At 29.8% G+C, this 14,965-nt stretch overlaps 1 protein-coding gene across 1 annotated transcript in view; it reads right to left on the bottom strand.

The window, feature by feature from the left end:
* Window positions 1-14,965, bottom strand: part of LOC142327878 (uncharacterized) — a 75,973-nt gene that overhangs the window by 24,950 nt on the left and 36,058 nt on the right. Inside the window, exons 7-10 of the mRNA XM_075371239.1 lie at window positions 12,019-12,137; window positions 10,168-10,350; window positions 9,300-9,417; window positions 2,495-2,720 (exon numbers count right to left, since the gene is read on the bottom strand). Coding sequence (XP_075227354.1) covers window positions 2,495-2,720; window positions 9,300-9,417; window positions 10,168-10,350; window positions 12,019-12,137 — 646 coding nt within the window. The remainder of the gene's footprint in view (window positions 1-2,494; window positions 2,721-9,299; window positions 9,418-10,167; window positions 10,351-12,018; window positions 12,138-14,965) is intronic.

Here is a 14,965-nt window from a genome sequence, read left to right on the forward strand (position 1 = left end):
TTATAAAGAGCTTTATAAGAACTATTAAATCAAATATGCGAGGGCTGTCCAGAAAGTAACTTTGAAATAAAAATAAAAAATTTAATTATATACATTTGAAAGGAACAATCTTAAAGTATCTTTCTACATAGTCGCCATTTAAACTGAGGCACTTACCATAATGATGCACAAGCTTTTCAATTCCTTCTCTGCAGAAATCTGCTGCCTTAGATTTTTGGCACCCATCTTGCACAAAACTTGTGATAACCAAGCTCCCCTGACACAATCTCCTGCAGTAAACTTCATGAAATCTGGGGGAAATGAAGCAAAAGTTTCGTAATCGTATGCGGCGATTTTCACAAATTTTATAGTTGACTTTCATTGTCAGTTCATCAATCACAAGGCTAGACTGACCACTGCAGTCCTCATCATGAACATTGGTGCGACCATTTTTAAAGTGAATGCACCACTGCATCACTCTACCATCACTCATTATTACATCACCTCACAAAGTTGTTAATGAATTTCAATTGGTTTGAGGTTTTTGGCCAGTAAAAACCTAATCACTGAACACAACTCACAGGATTTTCTATTGAAACGCACATTTCAATAATTCACAATGAACAAAGTAGAAAAATCACAGTCCACATGCTACGACAGATTAATACATACTGTGTGGAAACATTTTGAAGCCAAGCTTCAAAAGTTGGCTGAGTGGAAACAGCCATTTAGCGGCCTCTATCTCCACCCATCTCCACGCTAGGCACAAACCTAAGTTACTACTTTCTGGACCACCCTCGTATATTATGATAGTTGAATTTTTGTTGCAAAAGAATCCACACATTAAAAATATCTGTATACGAAACCTTCAAAATATGGATGCAAATAAAAACAACAAAAAGAAGAACTAGAAACTACAAAAACCTCATATCTGATAACTTTGCAGCCTACAAGAATTCCTGACTTTATAGTTATAAAGTCAGGAATTCTTTATACTTTATAGTTATAAAGTCAGGAATTCTTTCTTTCTTAATATTCTGTACACAATAACAAAAATGAAAAAAAAAACAAATCTCTTTTAACATTGAATGATAGTGCTCAACTTTTATTCACTCGTTCAAACTTGTTCAAAATAATGAAATAATTTATCTTCTTAATCTAAAAATTATTCTATTAAAGTATCATAATTTCTTATTATTAATGTGAGTAATTTTACAAGTCTGAAATGTTTTTACTATAATAAAGTAATTGCAACAAAACATTAGCAAAATCATAGTAATAATACTTAAGCAGTGTACTACAATAAATTTATAAAACTTAAGTGAAAATTACAGATACTACAAATGTAAATTAAGTGTTTTCATCAAAACATTATTCATCATCAGAACATGATATAATTACATCTAAAAAAAAAAAATTTAAAGTTATCTTATTGCTGTATATATTACTTTTTAAATATTTTATCACAGAATTAAGAAACTGCATTTAAAAACAAGAGGTAAATACAAAACAAATAAGATAACCATTAAGTCTATAAAAAGCAGATGCAAGTTTAAAAGTGCAAAGCAAAAATATCCATTGTTGCCTACAAACACAGGTTGAATTAGAATGGCTTGCTCGAAGCTTTGATGTCACTGGTTTCGAGTGGCCCCCCATGTGATCCTTTTATCTTATTCAAAATACTAAATGGATTCAATGAAAAGAAGTAGCAAAGAAGTGGACACTATACAAAAGTGAACAGCTCTTTATACCTCAACACCACTAAGATAATGATTTTCTCACTACTTAAACAAATAATAATACAACTAGTAGTTAAAATTAATGCAGGAGGCAGTTGGCAATTTTAGTGTCTGATGATTACAGTAACAGATGCCACTTAAAATAAAAAATTAAATAATAATAACAAAGCAGTAAATACAAAATAACTTTGCAAACACGTTGGTCCAGCAACATAAATATGGCCTTAGCCCATAAAACACTCACATGACTAATGTGGGTGTCAAAGAAAAAACAGGACAAAGAATGTTAACATAATAATGTGCAAGTGGTAATTCTTAACTACTTTGCTGAGAAGATACTGTAACATAAGACAGTCCGTTTTACTATCAAATAAGGTTAGGCACAAAATAATTTAAAAACAGACAGCTGAAGGATATGGTCAACATACACTTGTTAAAACAGAAACATGTATAATTTCAACAGTGATCATCACTGGCACAATTTTTAAACTGATTCAAATATATGTGAATAAATAATTAAAACTATTATAATTATCAACTAGACTGTAAAATCACTGGACACTAGGTCCTGGGTTTGTTTCCTGGTACTGGACCGGCACATTATCATCACCTTTCATTTCTTTAATGTTTTATTAAATTAAATTAAATCTGTACAAAAGTTTAGAACTTAACGAATTGTCTCAAAAGTAAATTAAATAATTTCATTAATATGCTAACTGCATGAATTTTGGCTGAAAATAATTAAACTACAAAATCTTGGTTGTCAAGATGATTACCTTTTTAGAGGAAACAGTTTTCCAGTGATTCCATACATCCAAAGCTTCAAAAAGGTGAAAATATGGTCGTGATAATTTTCCACGACCAACATAAAAGATTGCTTCTAAAAAACACATTAATTTTTCTTTAGGAGTAAGTGAATTAGCTCTAAAAGGTAAATCTTGTGTCACTCTAGGATCCAGCAACAAGTATGTAAATGATGTTTTGAGAACACCTTCACGCCATCTGTAAAACAATAAAAAATATACTTCTAAAAGGGAATATATTTTTCATTATAGAATTCAGCGATTCTAGATCCGAAGTCAGAGATGGAATGATTTATTGATTAGGAATAAATAAAGGGAAATCTTGCTTTACCTAATAGCATACATTAATAAAAAAATAGATATTAGATATATATGGAAGCAGGCATGATTTAAGATACTATAGTATTCTTGTTAAAAACATTCGAGAACTAGTGCCTAAAGTTCTGTTTACTCTACACTCTTTCTTTTTCTGCTTAACCTTCAAAATTATAAGGTATTACTTCAAAGGATGATATGTATAAATTTAAACGAAGTGTAGTCTTGTAAAATCTCAGGTCAACCATTTCTGAAATGTGTAGTTTTAATTGAAATCCAACCACCAAATCAAATAACCATACACTAACATAATGTAACATTCATAACATTCTGCAAGAATCCTCAGTAATATGATGTAATGTAATATACATACACATACAACAAACAATCTAAAACATGATGAGTGATTTTTTTCTTCATACTGAACTCTTAAACTATAGCATAACTTTTCTTTCTTACTCGTAAAGTTTTTCTTTTCTCTCATTACTTAATTTTCTGATACATATAAAACACTTTTTCTCTCATGACCCACATATCCATAATGCAACACTGATGTACTTTGCAAGCCATTTAAACTGAGCAACAGCCCAAACAACTAAAAAAACTCTTTCCAATTTTTGAAATTCTACATGCATTCAGCGTAGGCAAAGCCATGACAGGGGGTGCTATTAAATTAAATAATTTCTTAAAAATCTTTAACCACATTTTTTAACTGCATAAGTAATTATAGTATAGGTAAGAGGAGTTGAGTTTTTAAAACAGTTATTTAATTAAAGTTCTTGTTTTGATGAATTATTGTATTACTGAAAAATAAATTTGATGAATTATCGTATTACTGAAAAAAAATTTAGGATGGATAAATAAGCTAAGTTTTTTGTCCTGTTAAATGATATTCATTTTTTTAAATTATTAGCGTAATTATTCTAAGTGAAAATTTAGCAATCTATATCATTCATTTTGTTAGACTGTATGAAATTTAGTGTAGTAGAACGTGGACTGTAACAGAACTGACCAAGACTAAATCCAGGTTGGTTCTATTAAGATTCCAGGACAGTCAGTGATAGAATACTACCTTTTTAATCATAAGGTTCCAGATTTGATTTCTGGTTAATCTTCATGCAGTGAGGTGGCACAATTGCATACCTCACTCAGAACTTTTCCATAAGAATGAAATTTGTGATACTACTGCTGAATTACTTTAAAGCACATGCATCCATCTCACTCAAGTGCCCACCTAACTTTAAACTATATCAATCATATTGATATCAATCATCATATTTTAACTAAATCAATCATATTCTGATTCTATTTCAAAACATTTTGATCAGAATTTTTTTAATTTTTACGATTTTGAAGTTTTCACACCTATACTCTTATAATAAAGCTATAACAGTACTTTTAGGTGGTGAGTAATACAAATTTGTCAATTTCAATTTTATGTTAATGATTGTTCTAACAAGGAAATAATACCTCTGATTACATCATGTATAATATTATTTGTTAAGTGTATTGTAACAAAATGGATGTCACTAACCTATCTACCATTACATTCTTGCAAGTAGAGCTTTCCATTCAATTTTCACATAGTAACACGATTTTATAATATAATTAAGTCTCTCAACTGAAAAAAAATAATTCTTGTTGAATCCACTCATACACTTAAGTTGGTAGTTCACAAACAGCTCTATCGTAATTATTTTATCACTAAATATCCCTTCTTTCAAATTTGTTTTATTAGCGGAATTCATTTTGTGACAATCTCTTTATTTCTTTCTTATTATACAATTACCATGTTTATGCTGTGTTTTTTCCTGACCAATTTTTGGACTCAATCAAAAAATGTTTCAGATTTTCAAAAATACACAATTACAAATACCACTTACAAAATTAATATACTGGTAAAAAAATTTCCCAATTACTTTCATGGGAAAAAATCTTTTAGTCATACTTCATGGTATTGATTTAAAAACATGTAAAAGTAGAATAAAAATAAACGTCAAAATTTATAGAGAAATTAAAGACTTTTTTTTTCATTTATAAATGCTCACAATATTAAATGCTTGAATATGGATAAAACTTTCTTTTTAATTACAGCATAATCAGTTTTGAAAACCAGAAATAACTTTTCAGATTAATAAAAATATGGCAGAAATAAATACATTAAATGTATTATTACTTATAGTATAAACAAATAACCATATACTCAAAACAGTTATTGCTTGTTTCTTTCAATGTTCCAGTTTGCAAATATGTAGATGATCTATTGATATTTCATGAAATGAATGACTCATTAATTTTTTAATCGATCAAACCTCATTACTATACTTACATAATTAAATATCTTAAACAACCTAATCTTAAAATATCATCAACAAGATACAATAAAATTTAGTTTCATATTATCTTAAAGCTCTGAAAAAGTAAATACCACATACAGAAAAATGTACTGATTTACAAAAGAATAGTACATTCTTGTTTGTAAACTTGATACAAATCTTAATAAACAAACTAAAATAAATTACTTTCTAATAGTTTAATAGAAACAAAAATATTTATTACCCAACAAGAGGTCTAAATGAAATTTTAGCGTCTCAAAATCCATAAAAAATTAAACTTGGGAGTGAATATTTTATCAGAAAACTTATTAAATTTATTCCTAAAATTAAAAACAATAAGAAATATTTTTTTTTTAACATGACATATTACACATCAAATTAAAAAAAAAAATGTAGAATTCTATTCATAGAAGTACACTATGTGTCACTGTGATCATCAATTGCAGAGTTTAAATATTATTTACAGTTTATCAATTTTATTAAATATATATTTTTATACAGTAATACTGTATCTAACATTTAATTTTTCAGTCACCACAACTGAAACATATGTGGGAAGTAAACAATGCAATTAGAAAAGTGAATTATATTCAAATATCAAACACATTTTCTTTTTTTAAGAAGACTCTTATTTAATTGTTAACCGTTATTTAAACTGCGACAATAATAATGTGACTATAATAATTTCCTACCCTAAATTATTTATAAAATAATAAAAATGACTTATCCAAAATAAAATAATCTTTAAAAAAATATATGTAAAACCAATTTAAAAAAGGCCACGCCAACAAAAAAAAAGTTCATTCTTTCAATTCTGATTTTTAAAAATTCGCACCAAATTAAAAACAACTTGCTAACCTGTAACTCAACACCAAACGAGGTGTATCAATGCCCAAAAACAAAATTACTATAGTAAATAATTAAAAATTAGCAATTAGAATTTATCTTAAAAATTAAACAAATGTGAAGTGTTATGTGGTAAGCAAAACATGAAATAAAAACAATATTAAAAATCCAACATAAAAAAGCAAAATTGCCATATGTTAAAAGGCAAAAACATATTACAGTTTTAAACAAATATTTGAATCCAGATGCCTTAACAAAATGTAAGACATTACATAACATTGACACATTGTTTCCTAAGATATTTTGGATGTTAGTCCCTGGTTTAAATTTCTGATACAATGCAGCATAATAGACACAGTCCACATGGATGTTGTGTACAGTTAGTTGGTAATTACAGCAAAGATGAGTGATCAGTCCAATTCATGAGATGTCATGATTTTTCGCAAATGAAAAATAATAAAAACCTTCTCTCGACGATTATTCCTGCATAAGAAGCTCCACTGTAACACAGTGTTCTTAACTGGACAAAGTTTATCGTTGATGGTAGCATTCCATTCACTTTGCCATTATTCATGAACCACATCTTAAGAAAACAGACAGATCATCAGAAACAATGCAATTAGTGAAAGGAGGGTGCAAACAAGCCTCTTTTGCCACACTCGGCAGTCATTTTGAAATGAGTCATTTCTGAAACAATATACTGTATATCACGGACAACAGGGTGCCTGGAGTACATGTCATTAACCGCCTGGAAAACAGTCATGGAATCTGAACACACAAGTACTTGTCGAAATGTTGGGCTAATTATATTTAAGCCCTTATTAATAGCATACAGTTTTGTGGCAGCTTTAATGACTATGCTGGGAAAGCCAAGCATGTATGTTCTATTGCCAACCATAAAAGCACAACCAACAGAGTTATTGTGTTTAGAGCTGTCTATATAAACTATAGTATCAAGTAGTCTTTATGATATCTAAGAAAACTAAAGCAATAAAGCAGTAATTTATGAAAGAATGACACCAATGGGGGTAATAACAATGAGTAACAGTAAGAACTAGAGGTAACTGTATATTTAAAGTCAAGAAAAGGGAATGAGCTCTGATGCCTAGCAGAGCAGTAGATCTTGGCTGTTCCTGATATCGATTATGATGTGGGTTAAACATTACCATATCAAAGGTTGAATGATTGGGTTGAGCTTTAACTCAGCACCAAATTCAAAAATTAAAATATAAAGAATTAAATGAAACAAATTTTTTATTTTTCAGTACCAGTTTTTTACAAATTAATTTTGCTCTGTCACGAGCCCAAGTTTTTAGGTGGTTTAAAGCATTTTCAGATGGCCAGGAATCAGTTGTAGACAATCCATGCTATGGAAAACCGTTAACGTCAAAAAGTGACAACAATGTTAAGCGAATCAGAGACTTGATACAGTATGACTGGTAATTAACTGTTAGAATGATTGCAAAACAATTGAATTTGAAGCATACCACAGTCCAAAATCTGTCTCAAAAAACCTCACTGTCGGACAGAAAAACATGATGGAAGTGTGCTGCCATCATCTAGGGCAAATTGAAGCTGATCCTGGATTTTCTAAATAAATAGAAACAAAATGCCCAGAAACAAAACGCCAGAGCAAGGAGTGGCACAATTCAAACTCACCATGTCCCCAAAAAGCAAAAATTAGCCAATCCAAACCATGCTAATTTGTTTCTTCTATAGTAATGACATTGTGCACATTGTCCATAAGGAGTTTTTGCCTACAGGACAGACTGTAATTCGAGAAATTTAAACTTTACAGAGAAATTCTTGAAAGACTGCGAAAACGAATTATCCAAGTAAGACCAGCCATTAAAGACAACTGCATGCTACATCATGACAATGCACCTTGTCACACTGCACTCTCAATTAATGAGTTTTTGGTAAAGAAAAACATTCCTGTAGTTCCACAAACACTTTATTCATCTGACTTGAGTCCCTGCGACTTTTTCCTGTTCCTGATGTTAAAAAGACACCAAAAAGGACACCATTTTGGAACAGTAGAAAACATTAAAAAAATGTAACCGACCATCTGAAGGCTATTCCAGTTTTTTTAATTCTAACACTGCTATGAAATATGAAAAACCCGTTTGAAGCATTGCGTGGCTTCGCAAGGGAACTATTTCGAAAATGATAAGAGTCCATCTACAGTTGGATTGTAGATAAAAAACTTTTCTGAATCAGTCTCATTACTTTATTTACAGACCTCGTATATATGTATTCCCAAATTATCTATAAAAAAAATAGGTCAAACTCCTTCATTTTTTAAAGTCAGTTTACAAGTATTTATTAAACATAGGTAAATAAATGCAGCATTCCTCCACATACAAAGAAAATACATCCTATTAATTTTAATTATAAAATACACATAAATACCAAGTAAGTTACACAATATTGTTCAACTGTTTCTTTTCTTTCTTTCAATGTGAATGTATAATCACAAAAAAAAGTTGACAACACCAATTGTAGGACTTTCTTGTAACGTGGTTTTTTCTGATGCACAGCTTACACACACAACTTAATTTAAATATATTTTTTATGCAACTGTACATCAGTGCTACACTAGCACTTCTTGTGGTGATAAGGGGTACCTATTGATGGAGTGGGTATACTGCGTCAATAGACCACTAGTTTAGAGCATTTTTTGGTATAGGGGTGTGATTTTGAAAAAAGTTTTTTTGCAAATATTATTTTTTAATTGTTAACAAATGTGCTTAAAAAAATAAGACCTTAACCAGGCGAAATCTTGAGATAACCTTGCTATACACCCTCATCCCTTAAACTTTTAAGTTGAAAATTGAATGGCATCAATGCCCCATATGTAGAAGTAATCTGACCAAGTTTGGTCAAAATCAGTCCAGTAGTTCAGGAGATATGAGGTATGAGGCACTTGACACACACACACTTTAATAAGAACATCTGGAAAATTTCAATCTAGTTTTTTGGGTTCCTTAGATGTCAAAATGTCAAGATCCAGCAAAAACTGCATTTGCTCAAATTGGTCCGATTACAATACTTTCCCTTCTACAGTTATAGCTCTGCTATAGTTCTAGATGGGAAACTAACAGTGGTGATAATGTGCAACTGCTAATGTTTACGTTCACTAAACAAAATCTTTTATTTAATGCATAGTGAAATGAGATATTTCTACACTACAGAGAATAAAAATACTTTTTTTTAAAAATACAACAAAAAAAAAATAAAATCAAGCAATAAGAAAAAGGAATTTAAAAGTGTCTGATTACCTCTTATTTGGATCTGGACAATGAAAAGGTTCACACATTTGAGCTTCAAGGTGGGACCAACTTTCAATTAAATCTTTATTTTTTGTGCGTAACAGGCGTTCCAATTCTGGGCTATACTCTGAAAGAAAATAATTCAAATAATCTTCTTAATTACGTACAAACAGATAAAATCCACTTACAAGCAATTATAATTATCATGTTTAATCTATCCTTTATAAAAGTTTTTACTTCACAGTAAATAAAATTGTAAAATATTTATATTTAAGCATGTATACCATGTTTAAAAAGAAATCTCAATTAGAATGATGCAACTGAAGTTTATAAATATGCTTTATTGTTTGTAATGAATCCAATCTCAGAGATTATTTACTAAAACATTTAGACCTCAGTAAAAAGATTCACTAATTTTTTACTGACACTGGTCATGATTTTGCTTTTTAATAAAAAAAAAAAAAAAATCATGAAAATAATTATTTGATGTACCTATCAGTTGCATTTTCTGTTACAAAAAATATATTTTCATTAGTGCTTTTTTAAACATATATGCATTTCATCTAGAAAGTTTTACATTCAAATCCTCTTCACACTTTCATAAAAATACGGAGTAACTGTAATTGGATATCAACATATAATAACTTGCTAATGCAGGAAATATAACATGATTATTAATATGTGAACAAAAACCAAACAAAAAAAGCAACACAGAAAATGTCATGTAAGAACAGAATATAAAAACAAGATAGTCCACATTAATGCCATTAGTACATAACAGTTATATGCAACTGAAGGAATAAAAAAAAACCATAATAACTGTATAATTTAAATATCATAAAACTTTTAAAGAATATATTAAATTAATCAAACACACCAATTCTAGGACTGGAAGATCTTACAAAAATTGGTTTACGTCGCACACGTTTCAACTGCCTGAGATAAACTTTTTTTGTAGTACCAGTAATTGGACCACTGTTGAATCCATACTCCTTTAATTCCCTGCGTAGAGCATCTGTTTCATAAGCTATATCTACTGATGACACAGCTGACTCAGATTCTACAACAGAATAAAGAAAAAATATTTTTATATAATTTTTTATGGGATTATAATTACATCACCTTTTAAAAGCATACAATTGGGTAATAATATCAGATAATGAAGAAGAAGTAATTTTACATGTAAGATATTTGGTGAGTAATATCAAGAGTGAATTTTGAAAATGCATTTTTATGTAAACAAACATCTGACCAACTTCTTGATGAATTATTTATACAAGGAAAGATTAAATAAGTAGAAAAGTTTTGGTTATATATGTTCAATTTTATTCATAAGTGAAATTTCACAAAGGAAACATGGATTTTTAAAAAATATTATTTATCTATTTAATTCCTTAACATTTCATGGTCAGTGATTTACAAACATTATGACAGAGAAGTTTCACTACAAAAAATCATGTGTAAGATGGGTTCTGAAAATGCTAACAGATATATAAAAACAGAAATGCAGCCATCAGCTCATTATTCTCAATATGAAGGGAATATGGGCTACTTGACCACGTTGTTTGTAAGGATGAAACCTGAATTTCTTACATAAATGTTACGTTGGCAACATTCAATACAATGGTGACAATCATAATTTTTGAAAGCAAAGTTTAAGAACGCACCTTCTTAAACAAAAATCATGGCCACTATTTTTTGGGACAAGAAGGATTTTCTGGAACACAGATCATATACATTAATACTCAAGTATATCGTAAAAATCCTATTGAAATTTAGTTGCACCATTCAAAACAAAAAATATGGTTTGTAATCCAGTAGGACTGTGCCTTTGCAGAACAATGCTCAACCTCACAGTGACTCAAACTGTAACTGTTGAAGAAAGTTAGCTTGAAAATTTTTTCACCAACCATCCTATAATCGCAATCTCATACCTAGTAATTATTACTTATTAACAGATTCAAGAAATGGTTCATATAGCAATGATTCAAAAATTACAGTAAAGTGAAGAACAGTGTTACCAATTAACCATGGCACAAGCGGCAGGTTTTTATCACAATGAAAGAAGTTGTTGAAACAATATCAGTAATGCTAGAAGTTAATGGAAAATGAGTAATGAGTATGTGGAAAAATAAAGAAGGTTTCTAAATTGTTTTAATTATAATAAAATATTTTTATGTATCAATTTTCTTTTTTTAATTTTAACGTAAACTCTACTTAAAAAACATGTCATAAAGCACTCATTATTTTTGAGGTTATCATTTGGGATAAAATTGAAAGCTTCAGATAAGTACTCTAGAAGGCGTGGTTAAATGTACAGGAAAGAAGATGTAGAAGATATAGATTAATAACATGTAGGTAGGAAGTAAGTATTGAAGAATGAAGAGGATACAGAAACTTATGAACTACTCAGGAAAGACTTGCCAAAATACCAGTAGCAAGACACTAAATGATGAGATGTAATTAAGAGGATAAATACATATTTTGTAAATAATTAAAATAAAATGTTTTCATTAGATTAAAGTGAGACTCAAAAAAAATTATATAAATATAATCAGTTATTAATAGTAGAAATAGATAACTGTACATTCTATGACTTTATGCAGTTAATTTCAAAGTAAAGATAGCAAAAGAACCTTCACGATAAAAGTTTCAATTTCTTTGTTAAAAGTTAACAACATTTATTATTTATCTTTTATCATAAATTATAAAACTACCATTAACTAACCAGTTCCGGATGAAGGAGCAGAAACAAATGAATCCGTATTTTTTTGAGGTAGCAATTTATCAGAATGCACATGTGAAGGTATAATACTTCTAACATAATTTTTTTCCTTCTGCAACTCTCTGAAAAATATTTTTCAATAAAACATAATTCAAACGTAATTAATAAATATTAAATATATAATAATTTATTTATGTATTACACATAACACATAATAATATGAGGGTGATTCAAAAAGTAACGACACTGATTTTTGCAGGGAAATTAAAATGCGCAAAGTGACACTCAAGCATGCTTTCAAATACCCAGATGTGCTGTCTACTTCCATGTAAATTTCAAGTTGATTGTTGCAGACATTGAGTGTCAGTGATCGTTCATGTAAAGTATATTGAGTAATTTCCCTATCATGGAAAAAGATGTCGATCAACATTACACAACTCAGTTTTGTATCCTTTTACAACCAATGAAATAGATCGTAAATATTAGCTTCTAAATGTACGAAATGTTGAAAAAAAAAAAGGATGAAGAATGTAGCACATCCAACATGCTTTAATTAACATGCCACATTTCTGACCGGACAAGAGAGGATGGAGGCCTGCACAATTCAAGAAGATTGCTGTACTGGTATGCAGCAACTGGAAGAACTGCTGTACATCTAAAAAGCTGTACACATATGAGTGGATGCTTTGGACATATCATTGAGTTCTGCAGCTCTTAACACCTGAACAAATGGAATAATGCATATTCATCTGTGAACAATTGTTGACTCACAACAAAGAAGAACTACCCTTTTTGCATAATGTGGAAACCATTGACAAGTCTTGGATATTCTATTATGATCCTGAGATGAAAAAACAAAGCTTCGAATGGAAATCTTCAACTTCCTCACTTCCAAAAGCACAGCTAAAACTGCACACATCACAGGTAAAATCATGATCACCTTTTTGATCATGAATAAATCGTTTACATAGGTATCTACAGGAATGAATGTAACTACTCTCTGGTACATGAAAGTGCTAAATATAATGCTGACTCACCTTAAAATGAGCACCCTGGAAGAAAAATTGATAAACATTTGTTACATCACGATAGTATGCGTACCCATACAACTCAGAAAGTTTGCAAATTTTTGAAATGGGAAAAACTAAAATGGCCATACAGCTCTTATCTACCGTACGCTCAGATTTAGCTCCATGCAATATCTGGCTGTTTCCAGAGGTGAAGAAAGTCATGAAAGAAAGAAAATTTGAGACAAACCTAGAGGTCGTAAAAGTTGTCAGATGAAATGAAAAGTGCTTTTAAAAGATGCCTTGGATTTCATGTTTGAAAAGAGAATCAAGTCCTGGGAGCAGTGTATTGCACTTAGCGGAGACTATTTTGAAAAGAAAATGTAAATGTGGATTCAGAATAAAGTTTTATGAAACTAAAGCTTGTCTCATTACTTTTTTGACCACCCTCATATATTAATAATAAACATTATTCAATGCTTTTTATTAAATAAATAATGTATTGCATAATCTGTAAAACCTAGCTCATAATCCAAAACTTCTGATTATCCAAATTGAAATAGCGCTTTATTTTTAAAAAGAACGGTGCATGGAGGGTGCTAGTGGCCAAGACAGATACATGAATAAAAACAACCTGTTATCAAATCAGTAATTACACATGTATAAACTAAACAAATTGAAAAATTAATCACATAATATTACTTGAAAAACCAGTCTGGAGAAAATTGTGATAATATGGTCATATGAGTATTATATGCTGCAGATTCCATAAATTATAAATACATTATTTATGATTATCAGGTTTAACAAAAATGTAAAATGAGAATTTTTGACTTCTATATAAACATATATTAGTAATAAATATATATATATATATATATAAGTTCTCTCAATACTCACTTTACGGACAGATGTTAGGAAATAATGAACAAAATAGAAACTGTACACAACGAACATTATGCAAAGGCTATTCCTAATAAACACAGTAAAGTAGCAAAGCTTGTCTAAATGATTATGAAGATAGACCTAATCAGATAAAAATCCCTATACATAATTAAAAAAAATACAGATAAAAAAAAAATTTCTAACATATTAGTGAATTAAAAAAAGCTTATTACGAAATATTAATCAATTAAAATACATATTCTACTTGAGTATGTGACAAAAAAAAAATCCCAATATCAACCAAAAATCTTCAATGATATTGTCTAATCTTTATTTATATAAACTGCATTATAAAGAAATATTCTGTGTATCAGAATTTTGAAGTAATATTCAAAGTCTGTAAATAAAGTAATGAGACTAGTTTTTTTTGGTAGCCAAAGTGGCAACACTACAAAGTTACTAGTACACATATGGTTACATGAACAGCTGATTTATATTAGGTATTAATATTTTTAGTCTATTGCTGTCACGTGAGACATAAACAAACTTCTCGTGAAAGTTTTTGTTGCGAGTTACAAAAATGATTGATACTACTAATTATGAGCAACGTTGTGCAATCAAGTTTTGTGTTAAACTTGGTGAGAATGCTACTGAAACTTTTCAAAATTGAAATGGGGAATGAAGATGATGCTCTGTCACGACCCCAAGCTTTTAGGTAGTTTAAAGCATTTGCAGATGGCTGGGAATCAGTTGTGGATGATCCACACTCTAGAAGACCGTTAACGTCAAAAAATGACGACAATGTTAAGCGAGTCAGAGACTTAATATGGTACAATCAGCGATTAACTGAAATAATGATTGCAGAACAATTGAATTTGAACCATACCACAGTGCAACAAATTTTGACAAATGAATCAGACATGAAAAAAGTCGTGCAAAATTGGTCCCAAAAAACTCACTGTTGAACAGAAAAACAACAGGGTGGAAGTGTGCCACGATCTTCTAGGGTAAACTGAAACTTATCTGATTTTTAAAAAAATGTTATTACTAATGATGAA

The sequence above is a fragment of the Lycorma delicatula genome, chromosome 7 (genome assembly GCF_047948215.1).
Source record: "Lycorma delicatula isolate Av1 chromosome 7, ASM4794821v1, whole genome shotgun sequence".
NCBI lineage: Eukaryota > Metazoa > Arthropoda > Insecta > Hemiptera > Fulgoridae > Lycorma > Lycorma delicatula.